This window comes from Panicum virgatum, chromosome 7N (assembly GCF_016808335.1).
Source record: "Panicum virgatum strain AP13 chromosome 7N, P.virgatum_v5, whole genome shotgun sequence".
NCBI lineage: Eukaryota > Viridiplantae > Streptophyta > Magnoliopsida > Poales > Poaceae > Panicum > Panicum virgatum.
The window spans coordinates 28,268,824-28,296,694 of record NC_053151.1 but is presented as its reverse complement, the minus strand read 5'-3'; the positions used below and the strand labels follow the sequence as shown (position 1 = coordinate 28,296,694).

Below are 27,871 nucleotides of genomic sequence, written 5' to 3'. Positions count from 1 at the left end.
TCCTTCGTTCCCCGCCTGTTCTTGCATTGCCAGCTAGCACTATACGTGAGCGAGGGCAATGTTAGCTCCTGTAATAATAGGGGTTGCTTTCGCGTGGTTGCTGCTGTTGCAGCTCGCCGGTGCGTCCCATGTCGTCTACAAGGACGTTGAGACGGCGGCGGTGGCGGCGGCGAACGTGCCGCCGTCCATCGTCGACCCCCTCCTGAGGACCGGGTATCACTTCCAACCCCCCAAGAACTGGATAAACGGTAATGAAAACCTCCTGAACTTGCTACTATCGTCGATCCGGCAGCAACCAACACGAACTGAACAAGTTTCACAACTCTTTATCTTGTACCTTAGAGGTCACATACAGTGAAAAGAAGACTATACCATTTTTACTGCTTACTGTACTTGTTGCCAGCGTTTAACTCCATCTTTATCTTTTCCGGTGTGCTTTGCATCGGCGGCGTAACTTTGCAACTTCAGATCCCAACGGTATGTATCTGCTGGACTTTGTATATGTCATGCATACCTGGCAATTTCATTTATGAGGATCACAGCACATTCAATAACATGCAAATGGAGGAACTCTGCTCTGTGCTCTCTCTCTCTACTGTTGCTGCTAGCTGAACAAATTTTAGTTTCCTCTCAATTTATTAGTTCCATCTCGATTCATGTTCTATTACAAATTTCGATTTGACGAAACTGCAGCGCCCATGTACTACGAGGGCTGGTACCACTTCTTCTACCAGTACAACCCCAAGGGCGCCGTGTGGGGCCACATCGTGTGGGCGCACTCCGTGTCCCGCGACCTCATCAACTGGGTGGCGCTGAAGCCGGCGATCGAGCCCAGCATCCCGTCCGACAAGTACGGCTGCTGGTCGGGCTCGGCGACGATCATGCCTGACGGCACGCCGGCGATCATGTACACCGGCGTCAACCGCCCGGACGTGAACTACCAGGTCCAGAACGTGGCATACCCGCGGAACAAGTCCGACCCGCTGCTCCGGGAGTGGGTGAAGCCGTCGCACAACCCGATCATCGTGCCCAGGGGCGGCGTCAACGCGACGCAGTTCCGGGACCCGACCACCGCGTGGCTCGCCTCCGACGGCCAGTGGCGGCTTCTCATCGGCAGCGCGGCCGAGGGCGGCGCCCGCGGCGTGGCGTTCGTGTACCGGAGCCGCGACTTCCGGCGGTGGAGGCGGGCGCGGCGGCCGCTGCACTCGGCGGCCACGGGGATGTGGGAGTGCCCGGACTTCTACCCGGCCGCCCCGAGCGCACCGTGGCGGGGCTCGACGCCTCCTCCGCGCCCGGACGCCCGCAGGTGAAGTACGTGCTCAAGAACAGCCTCGACCTGCGCCGCTACGACTACTACACCGTCGGCACGTACGACCGGAAGGCCGAGCGGTACGTGCCGGACGACCCCGCCGGCGACGAGCGCCACCTGCGCTACGACTACGGCAACTTCTACGCGTCCAAGACGTTCTACGACCCCGCGAAGAAGCGCCGGGTGCTCTGGGGATGGGCCAACGAGTCCGACACCCGCGCCGACGACGTCGCCTAGGGGTGGGCCGGAATCCAGGTCCTTTTGGATCTTCCACGACGTGCACGCGTGTCCTTGCCGGCGATCTCGAGCTGTCCGTCCATTTTGCTCGTGTTCAGAAGTCAAATCATCACAAGATGTCGAATTGTCGATGACGCCAGTGTTGAGATGTTACTGGTTGTTGCCAGGCGATCCCAAGGACGGTTTGGCTCGACTTCAGCGGGAAGCAGGTGATCCAGTGGCCGATCGAGGAGGTGGAGGCCCTCCGGCACCAGCCGGTCACTCTCAAGGACACGGTGATCAAGCCAGGAGAACACGTCGAGGTGACGGGGACACAGACGGCACAGGCTGACGTGGAGGTGAGCTTCGAGGTGTCGAGCCTGGCGGGGGCGGAGCCGCTGGACCCGGCGCTCGCCCACGACGCGGAGAGGCTGTGCGGCGCCAGGGGCGCGGACGTGGAGGGCGGCGTGGGGCCGTTCGGGCTGTGGGTGCTCGCCTCCGCCAACCTCGAGGAGAGGACCGCGGTGTTCTTCAGGGTGTTCAAGGCCGCCGGCAGCGACAAGCCCGTCGTGCTCATGTGCACCGACCCGACCAAGTAAGTTAGAGATGCAGCAGACGCCATGGCTACACACGTAGTCATCACATCACATACTGATCTAGAACTGCACTGGCTTTTTTTGTCTCACTCTTTCTCTTGGACACAGGTCATCTCTCAACCCAGATTTGTACCTGCCGACATTTGCAGGTTTTGTAGATACAGACCTTTCAGACGGCAAGATATCTCTGAGAAGCTTGGTAAGCTTGCAATTCGACAAAAAAAAAAGATCCATTCGCAAGCTGGACAATTCTTTTCATTCCTTAACCGTTGTTCTCACACATTAACTTTGTGTGCAGATCGACCGGTCGGTTGTTGAGAGCTTTGGAGCCGGGGGCAAGACCTGCATCCTCTCGAGAGTCTACCCGTCGCTCGCCATCGACAAGAACGCCCACCTCTACGTGTTCAACAACGGGAAGGCGGACGTCAAGGTGACGCTTCTGACGGCATGGCAGATGAAGAAACCACTCATGAACGGCGCCTGAAAATCTTAGATGGACCAATCACAGCAGTGTCTCCTGGTAATCCTTTTTGTATTTCAGATGTCATCCAGAATGATTGTCGTGGTCTAGCATGCTATAATCTTTCCGGTTATGGATGAGTCTTCTCTGAATAGAGATTTGATGTAAAAATATCCTCCAACATTTCTCACTAGCTAAGATAGATAACAAAAATAACTTTCTAGAGTGTACTACACAAGATATAGAAAAGCTATTGGAGAATGAAAACATATAGAAAACGATTTTTACGTAGAAAGCTCTCTAAATAATAATTTAATTTTGTGCAATTTAGAAAGACTCTTGGAGATGCTGACATCTACCAGTGATATATGGATCCAGATCCACGTGCTGTGGTTCCTTCCATTTGGTATTTTGGTTGCATCTTTTAATAGCAAAAAAAGTCCTTGACCGTATATATTATCCTCATATATAACATTTTTGTTCCACTAGTCTATCAACCCGTGCGGAATTAGAATTAATATAAAAAGGAGGTTAATAATAATAATTATCTATCTCACGCCTTTTTCATATTTTAAATACTCTAACACATACTTTAAAACATATATTTATCATTATCTAGTTACAATAGATTTCATTTTGCATCACACCTCCATATGTATTCAATATATGTTTAGTTGAACTATTTGTTTGTGAATTGGTATTCTTATCTCTTCCATCATACATGAATATATGGTAACATATATTTTGGGTAGTATTTTTATATAAATAATAATAATAATAATATATTATTAATAATAGAAATAGTAATTTATAATTTTATATTGATGCACTTTAATATATTATTATAATTATACAATTTAGATTCAAACTTATGAGTAATTTAACTTGTAATAATACTGATATAATTGGATAATTTATATGCAAATTTGGGGAGGTATTTGTATTATTTTTATAATGGCATATGTGAGTAATTTACACAAATATTATGGGTTACTTTATATTATTTTCGTAATGGCAGATGTGGGTAATTTAGATACATGTTTAGGGGGCTATTTTAGTCTATTTTCATAATGGCAAAGGTGGGTAATTTATTAGGAAAGATAATAGATCCGATGATTATTATAATTAGAATTGTTGGGTTGATGGCCGGATGTTTCTGATTTTTGTGAGAATTTATAGAATTTCTCTATTTGTTTCAAAGTGTCCACCTAGGATCATAGGTGGCTTCATGTGCCAGAGGAGTCTCCAATTAGTAATAGTAAGATGTCACCCAAATACAAACAATTTATCTTCTCTAACAATTCAAGGTGAAAACGGTGGGGAAAGCCCCCAAACTTGTTCTTGGATTCAAAATTTTCCTTAGCAAAAAAGTTGAATAATCTCTGAAAATGGATATCGTAGCAATGCTTAGAGAAAATAAGTTATTCTAGGAATTATAAGACTGATTAATAAGGAAATAAAATGATCTTACTTGCCCTTATTTATTATGCATATTTGGCATTAATTGACTGTTGCATGCACATGGCCACTCTAAATGGGGTAAGAATGACTTGTTTTTAAGAAAAAGGTAGAATCCCAAAATGGCTTGTTATTTATTTATTTTTTGAGATGAAGGGATTAGTTTGTAACATAACATATATGGAGCTTTCCCATGATTTGATCCAAATTTGTATCATATGCACCTGTTTTTAAAACATGGTGCCACCAATAACTACTATCTCTGTTCTTAAATATATGATGTGATTGATTTTTTTTCATTTGTTTGACAAGTTAAATATGTTTTGATAATAAACATAGTGATACTTATATTAATTTACTTAATACATTTATTAAGTGGATATTATTGGTCAAAGTTTGAGAAAAATTAACGGTATCAGAACAGAGATAGTAAATTTGTAGAGCAGAATGGAGCTTAAACATTTTTTCTGAGATGCGTGCTGATCTAACCCAATCCTTAAGGGTTGAACTTGTGCAGCTTACCTTTTTTTAACATTAGTTTATTAGCGTCACATAATCACCAAAATTCCAGCAGTAGAGATGGAGCACTCCATTTGTATGCCAAGTCAGTAAGCCACTAAACAAATGTAGCATGTTTACTAGGCGGCTAAAACAAGCTGCTAAAGGCGCTACTATATCCGCGAAAAGGGAAAAGAAAAGTCGAAAAGACACAACACCAACAGAGGAAATAGACCATCAACTGAACCTATCATCGTTCGCTACCCTTCACACCCACACCCACACCCACACCCACACTGCTCTCAGTTCCGATCATGAGTTGTAGCCTTCGATTCGTCAGTCGTGTCTGTTTCTTTTTCGACTACTATGCATGCATGTTCTTCAGCATAACATTCCCTCTACATTCTCTATTTGCTCGACTGTGGCTGGCGGCTGGTGCTAATTTATTATGAAAAAAAGTACCGCTGACTGGCTGGTGGCTAATAGTTGGTGCTAATTTGGTGTTTGAGAAAAAACACTACTGGCTGGTTGGCTGATAAAATAAGGGAATAGAGTGGCAGCAAGAGGAAATGCTTCGCACACTGAAGAACAGCAATCTTGTGGCCCTTGCATCGATGGCGCAGACTCACAACGTCAATTCTCCGAATCAGTCCGACCCACTTCTCAACTACCGATCATTAGGACATTTTTTTAGGTAGACTGTGCTTAAATGCTAGTGTTTTTCTTTTTTCGCACAAATTGAAAACAACACACTTGCTCCAAAAAAAAGACACTTTTAGTTTAGTAATTCTTTTCAAATAAGTCAGATGAACAAATATTTTGATTTTTGACGAGCTTATAATATTAGTTCTAAGATATAAAGTTTTGTTTCACTCAAACAAATTTTATTGCAGTTGAAGTAATAGCATTTTCCTTCTAAGACAATTTATCCAAAATATTAATTATTTTTCATCCTAAAACTTAAACATATGTTCAAAATTCATCAAAAATAAAGTTCCACATCCATAACAAGTGTTGTTAAGAAAAAGTCATCCAAACATATTAAACTCTTGTCCTGATAAACACGAAAATAGAATTAAAAATTCTAATTCTCAATTTAGGAATTATGATTTTTTTATTATATGTGAATGATGTCATAGTTTTGAAAAGGAGGGACATCATGAGTTATATTAAAACATGTACATTAGTGTCGTATAATAGACGGTATTATATATGTTGCTATATAAGCTTAAGATGATTTAACAAGACAATTTATATTGTCTTTGGTAATTGTATATGAAAAGAAATATTACGGACAACATACTAGCAACAACTCAAAGAATTATGAGGGAGTATCTACTATATTTCTAGTAGTTGTACATTTTAACTTATGCCGGTTGGTTCGCGAAGCAACCATCCCGTTCTCTCATCTTCATCTCACTCCTCTAAATTATTACAAAAATAGATTTTTTTAGTATTCTTAATCCTGCTTTGAAGTACAATTGTAGTTTTACCTTTATTTTTTAACTTTATCATGTTGCTCTCTATTTTTCACAGTTATTAGAAATTTAACCTTGGTTTTTGAGTATTTGTCTCTACTTTGACCGCTGACTAGGGCTAGAATTGTATTGACTTGTGAATAGTAAAGAGTAAAATTATAAAGCTAAAAAAATAAACGTAAAATTACAGTTTTATTTTAAAGTATGGGTAAGGACGCCAATAATCCAAAAATCTATGTTAAATTGTAGGTGGTTTGGAGGTTACGACCAACCGAATTTTCTTTTATTTTTAACCTATTTTTCAATATTATTTTAAAAATAACCCACCCGGATATATATTTGCGGATCTAACCCTTTTGGTCGCGCCGGTCTGCGTGGCGTGACAAAAACACGCTGTCGCGCCACATGCATTGGCGTGACAAGATGTGCCACGTTGGCATGCTTCGGAGCGCTCGGAAGGGGTCTGCCAGCTCATATTCCACATGTCAACCTTGTCACACCACTCCCACCGGCGTGACAGTACAGCCTTGTCATGCCACCCCCGCTGGCGTGACAAGGTATGACTTTACAAAAAATCATATCTTTTTCATACGAACTCGGATGGAGATGATTTTTATACAAAAATTGTATATCTCATTGAGATCTACAACTTTGTAGTTTTGAGTTTTTTCATTTGAAGTCATTAAGATAGTTAAATAATTGATTTAAACTTTTGACAGCATATTAAGCACTTTACCTCTATCGGATCATCTTTAACTTGACATGTTTATCATGGTTCTACAAATTAAGTTCTATATAATGTTTGATATATGAAATAATATGGACTAAATAATAATAGTTCGATAAGAGATACAATAAGAAATCAAACTATATCATCCTTGTGTATGAAATATAATGCAACACCCTAGATATTAATTATAGTTATAAGCTAGATCAAGTATTTTTTTGAAAGATTAAGATCTTAAAATATGATAACAGTTTGAAAAAGATACAAATGTGTAAGTTTTATACTAGTAATTAAGTGGTTTAGATGAAATGAGTAATTTGTTGTTCTCCATCTTATGACCTTCTTTTCACTGTATCTCCTTTGGTCAGTGCAACGCTTATCAATTGCACTGCTTGATTTGGCTAGCCAAGATCATCGCTCAAGGTGCCTCCATGGTCCCACCACTCTAGATATATATTATATTAATAAGCATGTGTTGTTATAGAAAAAAAAGAGCCACCATGTTCGTCGAGAGGGTCTAGAAATTTATACATTAATCTAAAAAGGAGAAGGATTTACACCATTGGATTTTACGAAGAACTAATGATCTAAACTGACTCAAGAGGCCATATCATATACAATTGAAAAATATCTAATTTCATAATTAAAAAATTAAAAAATTAGAATATAATTATAGAGTCCATGCCGAATACAAAAATTCGTCAGACTTTCCCACCCAATCAAGACTACGTCGTATGGCACGTCTAATGGGGATCAAAACAGGTTGATCCTAATAGATGGAAGTAAAATGATGGGGCATGATGACGGGTCAAAACAACATAATATATGGATGCAAAAGAATGACACAATTATTGATTGTTTTATATGCTTATTTGTATATGGGCTTCCAACAGCGTTTGGGACCGTAAGAAATTCGGCACAACGGTAGTAGAGAAGTCTCCATACAGGTGATGGTGGCAAAACGGTTGTACATATGCACATGTACCTTCGGAGTTGATTTGTATAAAATAGATATAATGTATATGCACATAATTTGATAGGCAATGTGAAAATATGTATAATAAGACTTAGTGATGTATAGTGGTTGAAGAACAAACTCTAGGGAAACAAACAAAATATTCTGCTACAACAAAGTATTTATAATAAAAAAACAAAATGTAGCAAAACTAGCCACGCTATTAGCATGGACCAACTCACAAGTTAAAGCTATAATTAATAATACCTAGAGTGTTGCATTATATTCCGTACTCAATGATGATATAGTTTGATTTCTCATTGTATCTCTTATCGAACTATTATTATTTAGTCCATATTATTTCATATATCAAACATTATATAGAACTTAATTTGTAGAACCATGATAAACATGTCAAGTTAGAGATGATCCGATAGAGGTAAAATGTTTAATATGCTGTCAAAAGTTTAAATCAATTATTTAACCATCTTAATGACTTCAAATGAAAAAAGTCAAAACTACAAAGTTGTAGATCTCGTTGAGAGATACAATTTTTGTATAAAAATCATCTCCATCCGAGTTCGTATGAAAAAAGATATGATTTTTCTAAAGTCAGACCTTGTCACGCCAGTGGGGGTAGCGTGACAAGGCTGTACTGTCACGCCGGGGTAGCGTGATAAGGCTGTACTGTCACGCCGGTGGGAGTGGCGTGACAAGGTTGACACGTGGAATATGAGCTGGCAGACCCCTTCCGAGCGCTCCGAAGCATGCCAACGTGGCACATCTTGTCACGCCAATACATGTGGCGCGACAGCGTGTTTTTGTCACGCCACGCAGACCGGCGCGACCAAAAGGGTTAGATCTGCAAATATATATCCGGGTGCATGGGTTATTTTTAAAATAAAATTGAAAAATAGGTTAAAATAAAAAAACCCGAGCAGCCAAGGTACGTACGTACCTCAAGGTATGCACGAAGCGGATGATGGCATCTAGAATTCTGAAGTCCGAAGCGAGTCTTCTGCAGGTTTCGTTCGAGGACCGATCAGAGTTGAAACACCGCGCCACTCTATTGTAGAGCTAGATCACCCGCGACAGAGGAGAGGGCGCATGCATGTATAGCTCAGCAATAGACCCTGCGCTCCGGTGGACTCGCTCTCCTGCCTCGCCGCCAGCACGGCGGCATCTCACTCCCATTGCCTCGCTCGTCTCACAGTCACAGGTAGCCCGCGCCCGCTGCCCCGCTCCGCAGCCGCGCGCGCACCCACCACGTACCCTCCGCGCGCGACGCCCGTCAGTCCGTCCGTCATCCCGCCATGGCGCCCTAGCCGCTACTTATCCCTCACCGAGCCTCTCCCCCGCCCGCCCTGCCTCTCCCGTTCCCGTGCTCCCCGGCCTCCTCCTCGCCTGACCACTCGGCTCCGACGACGACGCCGGCCCCGCCACCTCCACATGGCGGACGACGCCGTCGCCGGAGCGGCCGGTCGTCCTTGCGCGCGCCCGGCCCCGCCGGCGGCGTCCAGGAGGCAGCAGCACGTCGACGACGGCGCCGGCTGCGACGGCCACCGCCAGCACGACGTGATCATGCTGAGGCGGACGAGGAGCGGGCGGGCGTTCCCGCCGCCGATCTCCGTGATCGGCAAGGGCGGGCGGCCGTGGCTCAGCCTCCGGGCGCACCGCGAGGGCGGCCGCCTGGTGCTGCGGGAGATGCGCCTGCCGTCGCAGGAGCTGCTGCAGCCCTGCAAGGAGGACGGCAGGTTCAAGCTCCTCATCCACCCGGAGGCCGGCGGCCGCACGGCGGCGGCACCGCAGGAGAGGCAGGGGAAGGATAAGGGCTGCTCTTGATCAGCTGATGCCTGATGACCAGATGATCTGCCACCACGTCGTGTGTATGTACGGGCTGGCTCGTTGATAAATTAATTCGGGTAGATCTCCCTGTTTAGTTATTGATGAGAGCGCTCGAGTTCTTGCTTTTGCTTGCCTGCAACCATTGTCCACAATCTTTGATTGCCTTCCGGCAAGTTAATACAGCATGGTCGGAGCATTGAGTCATTCCTGTGTTGTCCAAGCACTTCGCACTGTTGAGTGTATTTGTTTTAGGGCAAGTTTAATGGCTTCGCCTGCTTCCTGCTGGCTGCTGGCGGCACGTGCGCGCCATAGTGGTGGATCCCTCAGCTATTTAATGCATTGCTAGCTAGCTGGCTAGCTGCTCAGCTAGTAGCGGCGCGCGCAGCACCTCTTCACTGGCCGCGAGACAATCTTTTGACGGTTTTGATCGCATGATTAGTATGTGTCGGTTAATGTAGTATTTATGGCTAATCATGTACTAATTAGGTTTAAAAGATTCGTCCCGTCGTGTACATCCAAACTGTGTAATTAGTTTTGTTATTTAATTACATTTAGTGCTCCATGTATGTGTCTAAAGGGAAAGTCACAAATTTCGAGATGAAAATTTTTTGAAACTAAACGCGCCTATAGATTCTAATTTGAAGAGTGCATATATAAATGGTGAAAATTTTATTGTAACAAGTATTTTTAATTTTTTTTTTGTGGGTGCATTAGCACCCACTCCTCCCTATATAGCTTCGCCCCCTGTTCCCGTGGCACCAAACAGCAACCCCTTCAACATGCCTGCATGGCTGCATCAAGCGCGTTCGCTTCGTGTTGGCAAAAAAAATTTAAAAAAATAAAAAATCCACTTTTTGTCCAATGGTAACCATGCATCTACAGAGATCGATCCTAGGTGTTTTTTTTTCCGCTAAAGCTAGCTGGTGCTAATGTCATGGTAATGTTCATGTGCATCTAAAAGTATCCATTGGTGCCATGTGACCCGATGGCTAGCTTGCTGCTAATCTTACTAATTATAAGTTACGTAGCAAACTACACTTAACTACTTAAGAGCCCCCCGGTTAAAGTTCAAGAAAATGTACCGACCAGGCAATCAAGCTATATCCAGACGGTTGCCATGATAAACATCTGGGTAAGAAAACAAAATGAATGTGAAACGGGTTGCCATGATGCATATATGCTAGACACACGTGTGTCGTCGTGGTGACGGGTGACAACCACAAACCGCATGCACACTAGAAAAAAAATCCTTATCCTTTTTCAATTTGGGTAGATTTTTTTTTGGAGGGGGTTGTCTTTAACACCAAAATATCTCTACCCCCAATTCATGGTGTCTATAGATGATGCTTAAAGAAAAAAAAAAGAGTACTCATACACACTACCTTCCCAATACATAGTTTCTGTGATAAATTAAAAAAAAATCTTATCCAATCCTCTCTCTTCTCTCTCCTTGCCTAACTCTATCACTCTTCTCTCTTTTTTGATTCTTGTGTAGACATGGTGTCTTGTATGAAAAACTATGACCCTGTTTGGAACATTAGCTCAAGGCTAATTTTGAGGGTTAATATTTAGCCTTGAATTGGTTGGCTAAGAATTAACCCAAGATAGACTGTTTGGATCCATGGGCCCTCTCTCTCCCATTCTTATGTCTAGATTTGTGTGCATCCTCACCTTTTTGTGGGGACCATATAAAATTAACCTCATTATCACCTCCGGTATAAGAATTTTGGGAGGGATAATCCACTTTATCCCAAAATTATCCCACATATTTGGATGCATAAGGGATAATTTGGGGGCTAAAATGTGAGGGCTAAGGATTATCCCTAGTATCCAAACAGGCCCATATCTATCTTTTCTTTCATTAATTCTCTTGTCATGTCACCAAATTGTTTATGTGGCAGTACCATTAATGCTAAGCGTGGCGGATAACTATCCACGGATCAGGATGACCTACATGCAGCATAGATGACACCAATATATTTTTAAAACCGCTAGATCCAGCCTTGGCTCTCCAATCTTCTCCAGACCAGATATCTAAAATTGTGAACTGGTTTTATGTTTTCAACATTAATTACTTGAAGCACATGAATCCATATGCATGATTGATTCGACACACATTTATGAATTTTCAGTATAGGCCGCCGGACCATACCACTGACCACTCCAAATCTCAACGTATGGGCAGAAAACTATATATATATTCTGGAATTTTTTATCTTCCGTGAGATCTGGGTTGATAGACCTTCCACTGTTTTAGATTAGTGCTACAGTAGTAGATGGATAATTAAGATGCGGCAGAGGAACAAGCCAACTAACCATGTCTATAACACGATGCACAATTTGATTGAAGGGATGTCTGGGTGATTAATTATTTTAAATTCCAAATTTGAACTGCATTTCTCTCTCAAACCATTAATATATTTTTATGCTGTTTGAACTGTCATATTGTTTAGAATGAAATAAAATAATGACGTCTAATATGTGCACAATTTAATTCTTTTCTATTTGAATATTAGGAATATATATACTGCTTCAACATTTCAAATATACGTTCTTAAGATTGTAAGTATATTATTTCGACGCTCCTGTATATATAGGATGTTGAGCTACTTTATCCAAAATGTTATTTTATTATCGAATTTAAGAAAATGTTGGCATATATAAATGTATGAATCTATTATCTTAATATTTGATCAACAAACGGAGTCTCCACGTTCGCTTTTCAAAGTCTAGAAATTCTCACGTTAATCACAGAAAAAATAAAATAAAATAACCCACCACTGTCATTACGAAAGTTAGCCTAAAATACACATATACATATTTATAAAATACTCACCAGTGCAATTAAAATATATTTCTATTTATAAATATAAATCTGTACATCGTTTTGCATATCAAGCTACACAAATAATTAACATATTTTACCGCACGTATATCTTATTATATTACCAAAATCCCAAATGCACCTTCACGATTATATTATTATTAGTAAAAATAAACAAGATAATTCTAGGTTTTGCACTATATTAGACTACCACCTAACCTGCAGTGATCATGATGAGAGGGTGACCAAAGTTGGGCCAGCAATGAGGATCATAGAGTTGGAGGCTAAGTGCAAGGGTAAGCACCGCGCCGCAATGTTCTTCATTCTTCGTGGAGTCTGGAGACTGTCCATCACCTACTGCCTACTGGTGATGTCTGAACGTGCATGTCCTCAGGCCCAATGCAAGCACAAGGCCACTGCACGTCCAACCTAACCATTTTTCACAATCCACCTGCATCTCTGTCCTTGCCGAGGGAGGGTCATTGACATTACTCCAAATATTTGTTGCCGACATTGCTACAAGATACTACCGCACCTCGCAATTAACACCACAAGCTCAAAAAAATTAACACCACAAGTAGATCAGGAACTAGGACAATATCGATCATGCCATGATTGATATAGTAAACTCATCAGGCTTGAACATGAACATAGGTTGCTGAAATTCTAAACGAAATCTTGTGCTCTGCATTATAGAGATTTGTTGGCTTCCGAAAAGCAATAAACTTGGATCAATTGTTCTCCAATAGAAACTAGGCCATGGAGGCATGACGCCATGCAACAGATGATAGAATTAAACATAGTGCAACAAACGACCAAGAGAATCATAAAATAGGGAAGCTAGTAAAAGAACAACTGAGTCAGTTAAACTAAGCAGTGGGCAGCATTACTGCAAAGGCTGGCGGATAAGAAACATGTTTACTACTACTACTAGCGAATGGTAGCAGCTAAGATCGAGGAGATAGGCAGTCGTGACATGATTAGGGTTAGCCATGCGGCCACATCACTGACAAAGAAAGATGTAGACAAAAGGAGACACCACTGCACTAGCAGCAGAGAAGCACTCTTGATTACTAAAGCAAGTAGCATATATTGCAAGAAAAATTTAAGTTTATGAATAATAATTAGATAAAAATGTAAGATATATTTAGAATATCATTACTAGCCGTCTAAATGCGCGTATCACCTCACTAGTTATACATAAGTACATAACCATAGTTTGATATGGAGATTAGACTAAAAATAAAAATTTAAAATATTTCCAGTACCTTGAGTTTAGGAGGTAGGCATGCATTGCAAGCTTGAATTAAAGATTGTGCTACAAATCTAAAAATTTCTGAAAATTGGCCTAGGAGTTACACGTTTCCTCATCAGTCATCACTAGATCTTTAGTCAGCATGTGAGGATGGGGAGGGAGTGATAGATGATACTGATGTGTCGCACTTCGCCAACTCCCAAACTCCCAACCAAACCGTTTGTCCCTAAGTTAATACCATTGGCTTTCCCTTTAAATAGTCCTCGTTCCACTTCCACCACACCCATGCATAGATAGAATACCGTGGTGCAGAGTGCAGACCAACCCAGACCAGCTCGCCATGGCGGTGGTAGCTGCAGTCACTATGCTTCAGCGAGCATGGACAGTCAGCTACGGCGAGCTCGTCGGCTTGCTTTTGCTTACTCCAGTTCACGTCCTAATGGTAGTGATCCTGCTGGGGGCCGGCATGGCCATGTTATGGCGAGCACGCAGACCACGGGACGTGTACCTCGTGGACTACGGCTGCTTCCTGGGCGAGCCGCACCACAGGATCACCTTCGCGATGGCCGTGGAGCACGCGCACCTCATGACCTCCCTCATCGACAATGAGAGCGCCAGCTTCATGGTTCGGCTGTACGAGCGGTCCGGGATCGGCGAGGAGACCAGCGTGCCGGATTCCTTTCGTTACATGCCCCCCGAGCAAGGCATCGAGGCATCCCGCGAGGAAGCCGAGCTGGTCATCTTCTCCGCAGTCGACAAGGCGCTCGCCAGGGCCGCCCTGAACCCCGACGGCATTGACGCGCTCGTCGTCGCCTGCAGCTTCACCACGCTGACGCCGGTGTTCGCCGACGCCATCGTGAACAGGTACAAGCTCCGCGCCGACGTGCAGAGCGTGAACCTGTCGGGGATGGGGTGCAGCGGGGCTCTCATCTGCATCGGCCTCGCCAAGAGCCTCCTGCAGGTGGCACCGCCCGGGAGGCGCGTCCTGATCGTGGCCACCGAGATCCTGTCGTCGATGTTCTACGCCGGGACCAAGCGCGAGATGCTCGTGCCCAACGTGCTCTTCCGGATGGGCGCCGCCGCCATGATCATGTCCAACTCGCCGGAGCGCGCCCGCTTCCGGCTCGGCCCTGTCGTGCGCACGCTGACCGCTGCGCAGGACAGGGACTACCGGTGCGCGTTCCAGGAGGAGGACGACGAGGGGGTCACGGGCATCAATCTCTCCAAGGACCTGCCCGCCGTCGCCGCGAACGCGCTCAGGAGGAACATCACCGCCTTGGCTCCGGCCGTCCTGCCCGCGTCCGAGCTCCTCCGGGTGGCCTTCTCCTTCCTCGGGCACAGGTTCCTGGGCGGGCGCGCGGAGGAGAGGTGCTACCGCCCGGCCTTCCACAAGGTGTTCCAGCACTTCTGCATCCACCCGGGCGGGCGCAGGGTGCTCGACGAGGTGCAGCGGGGCCTCGGCCTCTCCGACGGCGACATGGAGGCGTCGCGCATGACGCTGCACCGGTTCGGGAACATGGCGAGCAGCTCGTTGCTGTACGAGCTCGCCTACATCGAGGCCAAGCGCCGGATGAGCAAGGGTGACCGGGTGTGCATGATCTCCTTCAGCCCCGGGATAGACTGCAGCAGCGTCGTGTGGGAGTGCATCAAGCCGGCGGCGGACCCCGAAAACGGACCGTGGGCTGGCTGCATCCACCGCTACCCTGTCAAGCTCCACCGCCAGATTCTCAAAAGGACACATGAGCAGCAGGAGCATCACATGCGTCCAATCAAGAACTGAAGGAAGTGTGTGTACGGGAATGTGTTCACGGAGGACACAAATAAAGCTGGGTTTTGATTGCCGGCTCTTCACCACCGGTCGAATGATTACGTGATGGTCACGTTGAGAAGATCTAAATTTTTAGTAATAATCGCTGAGCGAGTCGGTTCAGTAATTTCTATTCATGTTTTGTTATAATTTTAGGATCAACGTTATTGGGTTGTGCTGATTTAAGATGAACCGGCAAAAATGCAGTGCCTAATTCTGAAGCGTGAAAAACCTCAAAGCAATGCGTGTCCCTTTCTGATTCGCAAAAGTGAGAGAGCACAGCACAAGCATGCACAGGTTTTTTTTTTGCGAATAAAGAGAGATTTCAATAATTGCTCAAAGAACTGTTACAATCCTGAGCAATTAAGTGTTCGATACAAAAAGGAGAACGCTCTCTCCATACTGCACTATGGTTAAGGCGCTTCGCCATTTGCGCGAGCTCATTAGCAACCATGTTCCTATCTCTCTTTATATGCTTCACAACTAGCTGAGGGAGTATCTTCACAAGATAAGGATGTATGGAATTATGGATTTTTTCTGAGGAGAACACACCGCAGTTGCTCGCAAATACACACACAGTTACTCCTATGAATACACGCATGCAACCCTACCCTCATGAGCATCTCTGAAAGACTAAGTTGTTAGATCCTCGAAATTGATGAAATCACTATATGCGTTTCACTGTCGAGGCCGCGTCGGCTACCACTAAAATAGTGTCAGTTAAATCATAAAATAAATTTACGAAAATACGAGTACAACGTGCCTATAACTCAAATCTAGGTGGATAGGTCCCACCACAAGGAACCTTACCAGTCGATATGCTCAAGTCAAAGGGCTGGAGAAGCAAAAGAACGAGTGGCACCCATTTTGGACATCTTAGAGAAGTGACATCGCAAAGGATCTTTCTGTTGTCCTGGAAGTAAGGATGGATTCAGATTTAATATGGATGAAATCAAACCCGAATGTCAACTTTTACCATATTTAATATTTTAATCTAAATACAGATTTTATCGGATACAAATACGAATATAAATGAATAGTTCAAATTTGAATTTGGATCTGGATCTGGATACCTCGTCGATTTGAAATATAGCACCATCATAGTATCAGTTTACTTTGTCAAAATTTTTATAGTAGATCGAAATTATTTTACAAGTACAGAGTAAAGGATTAGAAGATACTTATCTATGTATAGCTTTTATAGTTAAACATAAAAAACTAATTTTAAATGCAAAGTAAATAAATATTCAATAAATAGTAATTAAGATATATGAAAAAGATTTCACCATTTAATAAATAATTAATTTGACTCATATAAAATGTTTTTTCATTAAATAAAAATATTAAAATAGTTAAAATTAATTTTATATCATTAATAATATTGGTATTAACATTATTATCCACCTAGCTTTTTAAATAATTTAAATGATGTACATCATTAAGTAATTAGTTATAGAGATAATTTAAGATGGTTTCACTAGTCACTTTTTCTTTGTGGATATGATATGGTCATATATTCCATATTTATTTCTGATATGGATATGGAATTGAATATAGAAAAATTACAAAAATCAGATTCGGATACATCCACATTAAAAACAGATACAAATAGGGATATTCAGCGATTTAAGCGAACATGAATATTAATCGGATGTTCAGTCATCCATTCTATATTTATTTCGGATATGGAATCGAATAGAGAAAAATCCTGAAAATAAGATTTGGATACATCCACATGATGATATCCATATTAAATCGAATACTAATACCGATACCTATATTGACATTTTAAATGGATATGAATACAGATAATTTGGATGTTCAACCATCTATATCCATTCTTACGTGGAAGGTTGAACAAATCGTCCTCTTTCAAGCGACTGGTTACCCGTAGGCCGCAGCCACCATTGCCACTCAGTTTGCCACTAGTATCCGTCTATCACTCCCAAAGTCTCACGTCTCCTGCACAGCACAGACACAGTAGCCACCAGCCGTTCTCTCCGCCAAAGATAAAAGGGCTTGTTGTGGAAGAAAGGATGGTGGTAAAAGTCAATTGATTTTGGCTGATTCAATATTATTTTCGGAGAATCGACTGAAATAAGGTAGGAATAAATCGAAAGGAGATAAGCCGAATAGGGTGAAAGAACAAAGAAGACGTCAATGTTTGCTTTAAAGTTGAAACCCGGCCCGTCCAAAACAAAAACTTGAAACCCGGCCCCGTCCAAAAAAACCGGCTCTCCCACTGTGTGCCGTACCCGGACAACACCCGGGGCCACATGGCAGAGACAGTGGTGGCACCGAGCACGACCAGTTCGGTTTGTTTCCCGGTGCCACCGGCGTCACCTCTTCTTCCCGCACCTTCGCATCGCATCCCATCGCATGCCACGCTGCACAGCGCGCCCCACGCAGCGCAGCGCCGCGACAGCGAGCTCACGCCATGGCCATGGCCCATGGCTCCGCCTCTCTCGGCCCTCGTCTCCCGAACCCTAACCTTAAACCCGCACCTCTCGCGGCCGCGGAGCCGCGGTGGCGGGGCCCACGCGCGGGCGCTGGCCCTGACCCGGGGACCGGCGGCGGCGAAAGCCTTCCGTCTCCGCGCCACCGCCGTTACCGACTCCTCGCCGCCGCCACTGCCGCCGCCGCCGCACCCTCTCGCCGAGGTCCTCCCCTACATCTCCGCCGAGTGGGAGACCATCGCGAAGGGCTGGGCGTGCGCCGCCGCCGCCGTGTACTGCCTCTCCCGCGCGGTGCCCGCCGCGGGGCGCCTGCCGCGCACGCTCGCCGCCGCCGGCGCGGGCGCTGGCGCCGCGGCTGACGTGGCGGTCAGGGGCGGGCTCGCCCTCGCGGCGCTCGCGTCCGCGCGCGCCGCCGCGGCATACGCGCAGCAGGCGCTGCTCTGGGAGGCGGCGCTGCGGGCGGCGGGGCGGCTGCGGGAGCGCGCCTTCCAGCGGCTCCTCGAGCGCGACCTCGCGTTCTTCGAGGGCAGAGGAGGGGTGGCCGCGGGCGACGTCGCGCACCGGATCGCCGACGAGGCGGACGACGTCGCGGATGCTGTGTTCTCTGTGCTCAATGTGAGGTTCCTGAGGCCCTGCATTCTTCCCTGCTTTTGTTGCCGATTGACACACTTTAGTCTTTAGGGAGCAACAATCTTTCCTGGAAATTCCTGCTTATATGGGTAGGCAGTAGGTTGCTGGATGCGTCAGTTCCATAGAATGTAGGTTAGCTGTTCGAGGATATGCCTACTTAGCAGTCAGTATATTTTCTGATTAGATGTGGCCTTATGGATCGTAAATTTAAACTTTCCTGATTTGTGTTTTCCGGAGACCTCCACCAGTAATCTGCTGTTTTTCACAAAATTCGATTGGTATATCTAATATCTTTCGATGATGTTTGAAAATCACACGTGCACGAACATATCAAAATAACACCGCATTTTGGCTACTATGATGGTAGCAGGCAGGCTCACGCCGGTTGTATCAACGAATGATCACTACACATGCATGGATTCTGACTAATAATTTTGACAGACAATTGTGCTGACAAGCTTGCAGTTGATAACGATGGGTATTCAGATGGTGACAATCGATCCCATGCTCTCATTGCTTGCAGCAACGGTAGCCAAGCTCACAGTTAAGATTGTTGTTTCACAATCACGTCTATCTTTACTGTCTAATTTTCCTTGTTTATTGTGTGGACAGGTAATTCCATGCATGTGTGTCGTCATAGCAAGTCTTGGTAAAAGACTTCGTCAAATGTCCAAGGAAGCGCATCTTAGCCTTGCCATGCTCACAGCCTATCTCAACGATGTCTGGTTTAGTAGCAATTGTTTGCTCACATTCCAAAAATGAAATCCACATCTGTGAAGGGACGTCTATTGACTTTACAGATCTTCTTTCTAGGTAGTTCCGTCGATGCTCACTGTGAAAGCAAACAATGGCGAACTCAAGGAGATGCTGAGATTCCAAAAGTTAGCTCGTGATGATCTAAAAAATAATTTGGATAAGAAGAAAATGAAGACTCTCATACCTCAAGCTGTTCGAGCAACATACATCGGAGGCCTGCTTCTGCTCCGTGCTGGGTCAATAGTTGTTTCAGGCACGTCCTTTCATGCTGAAGGTTTTCTGTCTTTCCTGACAGCGCTTGCTCTTGTTGTGGAGCCTATTCAGGTCAGTTCAGCATTTTATGTCAATTACTCTCCTACTCTGTATGTTGGTTCCTCACCCTTTTTTTCTTTCTATGACAAGTTACACTTTTCTATTTCAAAACAAAATGGATACACATCTATTATTTATGTCAATAAAGATATTTTACTGAATTATAGAAATGTATTAATGAACTTGAAGGGCTGGGCATTGATTGGCAATGTTCATGGGATTTGGTGTCCTAAATACTTTTGAATTTTTCTTTAACCTTCCCATTGGGGTATTCAGCATCTTTCCCTTGTAGACTTCCTCTCCTGAGAAGGAATTGTCAAAGGGCTCTAGCATTGGAGAATGAAGAAACCATTCTTGTTCCAAGAAAACCTTTTGGAAATGTTTAGAAAATGTAATATGATATTGACGTTTGTTTCTATCATTTTCTTGCACGTGGTTGCTCGCCACATTTTTATGCAAGAACGATCTTGATTAGTTCTGCTTGCTATTTGTTCAAACTCATAGGATTTGGGAAAGGCATACAATGAATACAAGCAAGGAGAACCAGCTTTAGAACACATATTTGATCTTATGAGGTTCAACCCTGAGGTACTCACTAATCACTATCTCTTGTTTCTTACCATCTTGATTTTTGCCAGTTTGGTTAAAATACAAGAAGAGTCTTGAGCAAGTCATTAGTCTATTTTAAAAAAATACTGCATTTCCTATTTAACTATTTTCTTTTGGGTAAGAATGTAAGATGATTGAATGGCTTTACACATCCTTTGGCAGAGGGGAACTGCTTGAAGTAACACAGAAATTTACTAGGATTTGATTAAAGTTAATTCAAACATTTCAGTTTTTTTTTGAAAATTTGTGCAAAATGTGCTTACTTTTGAATTTTGATCAACACTTAACCAAGAAAATGCAGTACATAATTGTTGGTTCTGTCTGTGATAAGTCACTTCCAGCTTTGTGTTGCTAGGTGAATGATAAGCCCAGTGCAACTTATTTACGACGTGTTAACGGGGACATTAAGTTTCATGATGTTACATTTAGATATATTGATGGCATGCCTCCAGTAGTAGATGGTGTGAATCTTCATATCAGACCAGGAGAAAGTATTGCTTTTGTTGGACCTTCTGGTGGAGGAAAAACTACTCTTGCCAAATTACTCCTCCGTCTTTATCATCCACAAAGTGGTATTGGACTAAACACCAGTAAAATAATGTGTATATGTCTCCTCCTTTTACTATAATACGGATTTAGTTTTATTTCCTTTTAGGATATGTGCTTCTGGACAATCATGATGTTCAGGACATTCAATTGCAATGTTTGAGAACACACATTGCTTTTGTTTCACAGGATGCTGTAAGTACTTATCCGGTGTATGCATGATATCCCCTTCTACTGTCATCTCTTCGAATGCTGTTATCTTCCTAGATTAGATCATTTGCTACATGTACACACGTGGCTACTAGAATAAGCTTCATTTTTTTTAATTTTAGTTTGTTTTATATGTGCTAAACAATATTATCGGGGCTAGGTACAGCTGAGGCTAGATCATTTTATCATTTCAATAGCAGATCTTGTGCTTCTTGTGCAAAAAGAAAAGCACGTCATATTTGGTGTCCAATGGATAAGTTCATTATACCAAGTGTGTTCTTGATCATAAATTATGTGTTCAAGCATGGGACTCTTAGTTTTTCAGTTTAGTGATTGCTGATCTGCAGCATTAGATTCTTGCCGTTTGATTTGATATTTTGTTAACCTTTCCTGTGCACTTCAATGAAAATTAGCTTAGTAGTGGTCAATAGTCGACACAAAATATGGTTCTAACTTCTAATTGTCATTAGTATTTGCACGTATGTACTATGTATATTGTGCACTGTCATGTTCCTGCATTATTCATTTCTTGTTTATTGCATAGATGCTGTTTTCTGGGAGAATTGCGGAAAATATTGCTTATAGAGACCCTCTGGGAAATATTAATACGGCCAGGGTTGAGTATGCTGCTAAGATTGCGAATGCTGAGGAGTTTATTAAGATGCTGCCAGAAGGATATAGTTCAAATGTTGGACAGAGCGGTTCTAGTTTGAGCGGTGGGCAGAAGCAAAGGTAAGATACTCCCTTCTTAGAGAAAAGTGTAGGAGAGAATAATATATTGTATTCTTCCAAATCCTAGAAGGGTGGGATATATAGATCCTATATATGAGCCTCTATATGGGCCTCTATACATGGGCTCACATATACACCAACACCCCCCCCCCCCGCAGTCTGAACTACCGGCGCAGCGGTGTTTAAGACTGGACAACAAGAAAGTCAACACCCCCCTGCAGTCTGAACAACCGGCGCAGCGGTGTTCAAGACTGGACAAGAAGAGAGTACAAATAGAGTACAATGGGCAAATACCCCCCCCCCCCCCCCCCCCCCCCGCAGCCACAACTAGCCACCGGCTACGTTGAGACTGGAGCGAAACTCCGAGAAGGTCGAGGAGGGCAGCCCCTTGGTGAAGATGTCAGCAAATTGGGAGGTAGTCGGGACATGGAGTACCCGAACATCGCCGATGGTGACTCTGTCGCGCACGAAGTGTAGGTCGATCTCCACATGCTTCGTCCGCTGATGCTGGACGGGGTTGGTGGAGAGATACACGGCGCTGACGTTGTGGCAGTAGACGAGCGTGCTCTTGGCGAGCGGGCTGTGGAGCTCCGCCAAGAGCTGTCGTAGCCAGGACGCCTCCGCCACGCCGTTAGCAACAGCACGGTACTCCGCCTCAGCACTGGAGTGGGAGACAACCGGCTGCCGCTTGGACGACTAGGAGACCAGGTTGCCGCCCAGGAAGACGGCGTAGCCGGAAGTGGAGCGACAAGTGTCCGGGCAGCCAGCCCAGTCAGCGTCGGTGTAGACCACCAGCTCAGCAGAGGACGAGAAGCACTAGGCCGAGGTCCACAGTGCCACGGACGTAGCGGAGGAGACGCTTCATCGCAGAAAGGTATGACTCCCGGGGATCATGCATATGGAGACAGACCTGCTGAACAGCGTAGGTGAGGTCCGGCCTGGTGAAGGTGAGGTACTGCAAAGCGCCAGCCAGACTCCGGTAGGCAGTAGGATCAGCCACCGGATCACCCAGATCAGCAGACAGCTTCGCCTGAGTGTCGACAGGAGTGGAGCAGGGCTTGCAATCAGTCATCCCAGCCTGTTCCAGAATATCGAGTGCGTACTGCCACTGGTGAAGGAAAAGACCAGACGGGCGGGGCTCAACAGTGACGCCCAAGAAGTGGTGGAGCTGACCCAGATCCTTCATAGCAAATTCCTGTTGCAGAGAGGAGATAACACTCTGAAGCAACTGCTGACTGGAGGCTGTGATCACAATGTCATCGACATAGAGCAGCAGATATGCAGTCTCACCCCCACGGCGGTAGATGAAGAGTGACGTGTCAGCCTTGGCCTCGGTGAACCCCAATGTCAACAAGAACGTGGCGAACCGAGAGTACCAAGCCCGAGGAGCCTGCTTCAGACCATAGAGAGACTTGTTGAGCCGGCAGACCATATCCGGATGACTCGAGTCCACAAATCCCGCTAGCTGAGAGCAGTAGACAGTCTCTGACAGAGTGTCGTGAAGAAACGCATTCTTCACGTCCAGCTGGTGCACAGGTCAGGAGCACGAGAGCGCAAGCGAGAGGACCGTGCGCACAGTAGCAGGCTTCACCACTGGGCTGAAGGTCTCATCATAGTCCACACCAGTTTGCTGAGTGAACCCCCGGAGAACCCAGTGAGCCTGGTAGCGCTCCAGTGTGCCATCAGCCCGACGCTTATGCGTCCAGATCCACTTGCCAGTCACCACATTGCAACCAGACGGACGCGGCACGAGGTCCCGCGTCTGGTTGGCAAGAAGAGCCGCGTACTCCTCTTCCATCGCGCGATGCCAGTGAGGATCCGCCGAGGCGTCGCGGACAGAGGAGGGTACCGGAGAGACCCGCGGCTCTCCCTCGGTGGCGAAGAGAGTCGCGGCCTGAGACGTCATCCGCCGAGTCACCATGGGATGGATATGCCGAGAATCCCGATGGACAACGGGCGGGTGGTACACCGCCGGCTCGGCTCGAGAGGGAGCCGGTGGAGGCGGCGGCGGCGACGGCTCCGGTGGAGGCATCGCAGGAGCCTCCGGAGCAGGAGGCGGCGCCGGTGTCGGCACCGAACGACGCCGATACACCTGCACCCGCTCAGCGTACCGCGGCGGCGCCGGTGTCGGCATCGAACGACGCCGGTACACCTGCACCGGCTGAGCGTACCGCGCAGGTGCAGGGGAAGGCACCGGGGCCGCGCGTGGCGCAGCAGGAGACACCGGGCCCGCGCGTGGCGCAACAGGAGACACCGGGTCCGCGCGCGGCACGATCGGAGGTCCAGGGGCCGCACGTGGCGCGACTGCGGGCACCGGGGCCGTGCTTGGTGCAGCAGGGATCACCGGGAACGGTGCCGGTGTACCGGGAGAACATGCAGAGAAAGGACAGACAGGAAAAGGTGGCTGAACCACCGTGTTAGTCGGAAACAGAGACTCCAGCTCGGGTCAGGAGAAGGTGTGGAGGAGGTGGAGTAGGGGAAATCCGACTTGTCAAGACGACGTGTCGGGAGATCAGGATGCGGCGAGAGGTGAGGTCAAAGCATCGGTACCCCTCGTGGTCAGGGGAGTAACCAAGGAACACACAACGAGTCGAGCGGGGCGCCAGTTTGTGAGGAGCAGTGGCGGAGGTGTTAGGGTAACACGCACACCCGAAGACCCGAAGGTGGTCATAGTGAGGAGGGGTGAAGAGAGCGTGGTGTGGAGTGGGAGTAGGAGAAGCAGTGGACGGAAGGCGGTTGAGCAGGTAGGTGGCAGTGTGGATGCTCTCAGCCCAAAAACGCGGGGGGCAGAGAGGCCTGGATCAGAAAGGTGCACACGACGTCGTTCGTCGTGCGAATCATCCGCTCAGTCTTGCCATTCTGAGGAGAGGTATACGGACAAGACATACGCAGCTGAACACCCCGAGACAGGAAGAAGGAACGGGAGGTGGAGTTATCGAACTCACGCCTGTTGTCACACTGGACGGCCTTAACGGTGATGCCGAACTGAGTGGACACCCAGGCAAAGAAGTGGAGGAGGGTGGGGAAGGTCTCAGACTTGGCGCGCAAAGGGAAAGTCTAAGAGTAGTGCGAGAAATCATCGACCACCACCAGATAGTACTTATAACCAGAAAGGCTAAGTACAGGAGAGGTCCACAGGTCACAGTGAATAAGGTCAAATGCATGCGTCGCATGCGAAGAAGAAGAAGAAAAAGGGAGCCGAACATGACGACCGAGCTGGCACGCATGGCAGAGGGGCTCAGCAGGAGCCCTAGTACCAGGAACATCGGCACTACGACTGAGCTGAGCCAGAACGTCGTGGCCAGGGTGACCAAGACGGCGGTGCCAGGTGGTGGAAGACGGCGTCGCGGCAAAAGCGGCAGACCATGACGGCCAGGGCGAAGAAGAAGGCGAGAGTGGTGCAGCGGAAGAAGGAAGGCGAAGGGTGTAAAGGGGCCCCGTGCTGTCACACCGGAGTAGCTGACGCCGGGAGGCCGAATCCTTTATAGTGAGGCCAAAAGAATCAAACTCGATGGAACAAGAATTGTCAGCTGTAAACTGACGAATGGAAAGAAGGTTATAAACCATCTGAGGAGCCACAAAGACATTGGTAAGACGAAAAGAACCAGGAGCAGAACCCACGGCGGTGACAGGAAGGCAAGACCCGCCACCAACCATGATGGAAGAAGGACAAGAGGGTTGTGGGGGTCGAACAGAATAGAGGATACCGGCATGTGGGGTGGTGTGGAAGGAGGCACCCGAGTCGGTGATCCACTCGGTGCTGACCGGCTGCGTCCGCCCCGTGGCGCTGAAGGACGGCGCCAGTGCGGCCTTGTCCCACCCCCAGGCCAGGTCGGCTGCTGGCTGGGTGGAGCGGGCGGGGTCCAGAACGGCGCGAACAGGGGAGCAGCGGCGGCGAGCATGGCCGCCGGCTGGGGCTGAGGACGAGGGCCCCTCTGACCCTGAACCGGCCACATCGGGATGCGCCCTGACCATGGGGCGCTGAAGGATGGCCAGGGCGTACCTCCAGGGCCAGGAGCAGGAGTGGGGGCCGGAGTCGGGTCCGGAGTGCCCCGAGCACCACCACCACGTCCCCTCCGCCGCCGACACCCTCGGCCTCCCCAGAAGGCGAAGCCTGGTGGGAGGATGAAGTGCCGTGCTCGGTGAAGGGGACGACGGGCGGGACAAGGAAGTAGGGCTTCTCCGCGGCGGCGAGGGAGGCGGCGGCCTGCGCGGCGGTGAGGGAGGCAGCGGCCCGCGGGGCCTGCGCGGCGTGCGCGACGGCCTGCGCGGCGTGTGCGGCGGGCGCGACGGTGGCCTACGCGGCGGGCGCGGCGTCGTGAGCGGCGTGCGCCCGCTCGGCCTGCACGACGTGCGCGGTGGGCACGACGGTCTGCGCGGCGCGCGCCCGCGCGAGCTTGTCCTCGAGGTCCCGCAGCACCTCCTGCATGCGCTCGTAGGCCTTGAGGTGCGAGTCGGCGCTGCGCAGGTCGTCGACCGCGGCGGGGCTCACCTGCAGCCCTGGTGGCGGCTGCAGCTCAGGGGGCGACGGCGGCAGCGATTCGGCGAGGAAGCGCGCGGAGGCGTCGGCCTAGAGCGCGGCGAGGGAGCGCGCGGAGGGGAGCGTGGCGAGGGAGCACGCGCCCGGCGCAGCAGGGGCCGCGCACGCGCCTGGGGCGGCGCTGGTGGCGCCGAGGCCATGCAGGGGCGGGGCGGCGGCCAGGCAGGGGCCTCGACCGACTGGCGCAGCCACCTCCACGCCCCCCCCCCGGCTCCAGGCGGCGGCGGCGGCAGCAGGAGCAGAGGAGTCCGGGTCCGGGCCGCGCCAGGGGCCCACGGCGGCCGGGCCGCGCCAAGGGCCAGCGGCGGCGGCCTGGAGCAGAGCAGGCCCGGCGCCGGCGGCGGCTGGCGGCGCAGATCGGGGCGCGGCAGATCCGGCCGGCGACCAGGCGCCCAACGCAGAGGAGGCAGCGTTCATGGCTCCAGCAGAGGAAGAGGAGGGATGGGGAGGGGAGGAGGAGAGAGGAGGGGGGCCGGCGGCCGGCCATGGCTGCCAGCGACGGCGGCGGCGGCTGGGGTAGAGGAGGGAGGAGAGGGAGAGGATCTAGGCTAATGATACCATTTAGGAGAGAATAATTGATTGTATTCCTCCAAACCTTAGAAGGGTGGGATATATAGATCCTATACATAGGCCTCTATACATGGCGCACATATACACCAACAAAAAGTACCCTGTATCACAAGCAAAACAAGTGAACATTGTGAATACACACTATATAGTAGCTTCTTTTGTACTAAGACAGTTTATCTTACTATTTAATGAAGTGTGTTTAATTGTACGGCGCATGTTTTTACGCACAGGTTATCTATTGCCAGGGCAGTCTATCAGAACTCTTCCATACTGATAATGGATGAAGCAACTTCTGCTTTGGATATCAGGTCTGAGCTGCTGCTGAAAGAAGCACTGAGGAATCTAGTGACAAACCACACAGTAACTGTAAGTTGTTTTTGTTTATGTTTTGTTGTTTGGCCATTCCAGGACACATCTCATCATGCATTTCATTATAAATATTTTGCTAAGTGGCTTTCTTGTTGTGACTGAATGCAGGTTCTCATCATTGCTCATCGACAGGAAATGGTGCTAATGGCTGACAGAATTGTTTCGCTAGAAGGTGGTAAATTGCGGGAGATCACAAAGTTGGCTTTCTTATCTCAAACTGTGCACTCTGGCGAACCGAAAATCACCAGTCCTGATTAGAGTGAGGTTTGATATGGTAATGGTAGGTTCTCTCCAGAAGATATTCATATCTTTTCACCGTGGAAGAAAACAGCCGACAATTCTATTCTTGTCTGACCCCTGCTTTTATGACTCTTCGAGCCATGTTTAAGACCAACAAATCTGTCAATATTATCAGAGAGTTAGTCTTCTGGACGCAAGATTTACCTGGTGCAAGATCCTAACAGAATGGATCATAATTTTTACACACATGTACAGCACTACCTTAACTTTTTTCCACCCTCCTCCCCGTCTATATGTATGCAGGCTGTATTCAATTTAGATTATTTTTTAGCTTCTCTTCCCCGTTTATATGTATACAGGCTGTATTCAATTTAGATTATTTTTTAGCTTACTCCCCAACTAAATGTATTCAATTTAGATTGTTTTTTTTAGCTTACGTTGCAACTCGTATACAAAGTAGTAAAAAGCAATAT

At 47.1% G+C, this 27,871-nt stretch overlaps 3 protein-coding genes and 1 pseudogene across 4 annotated transcripts; all 4 read left to right on the top strand.

The window, feature by feature from the left end:
- The first annotated feature begins 693 nt into the window (after window positions 1-693).
- On the top strand, window positions 694-2,605 carry LOC120682967 (annotated as a pseudogene).
- Window positions 2,606-9,075: 6,470 nt separating this feature from the next.
- Window positions 9,076-9,746, top strand: LOC120680486. Its single transcript, XM_039961982.1, has one exon. The coding sequence runs from the start codon at window positions 9,147-9,149 to the stop codon at window positions 9,537-9,539; it is 393 nt and encodes a 130-aa protein (XP_039817916.1). The 5' UTR covers window positions 9,076-9,146; the 3' UTR covers window positions 9,540-9,746.
- Window positions 9,747-13,985: 4,239 nt separating this feature from the next.
- LOC120681098 (3-ketoacyl-CoA synthase 6-like) lies at window positions 13,986-15,401 on the top strand. The gene has a single exon (XM_039962640.1). It carries the CDS (start codon window positions 13,986-13,988, stop codon window positions 15,399-15,401), a length of 1,416 nt encoding a protein of 471 aa, XP_039818574.1.
- A 2,462-nt stretch (window positions 15,402-17,863) lies between these two features.
- LOC120681905 (ABC transporter B family member 29, chloroplastic-like) lies at window positions 17,864-27,789 on the top strand. 2 transcript variants are annotated; one of them, XM_039963572.1, is made up of 10 exons: window positions 17,864-18,499; window positions 18,956-19,042; window positions 19,127-19,189; window positions 19,328-19,594; window positions 20,087-20,170; window positions 20,547-20,763; window positions 20,847-20,932; window positions 21,492-21,679; window positions 27,020-27,155; window positions 27,267-27,789. In XM_039963572.1, exons 1-10 carry the CDS (start codon window positions 17,879-17,881, stop codon window positions 27,414-27,416), a joined length of 1,899 nt encoding a protein of 632 aa, XP_039819506.1. In that variant the 5' UTR covers window positions 17,864-17,878; the 3' UTR covers window positions 27,417-27,789. The 2 variants fall into 2 exon arrangements, with proteins under 2 accessions (XP_039819506.1, XP_039819505.1); XM_039963571.1 differs by having other exon boundaries at window positions 19,127-19,234.
- Window positions 27,790-27,871: the final 82 nt, after the last annotated feature.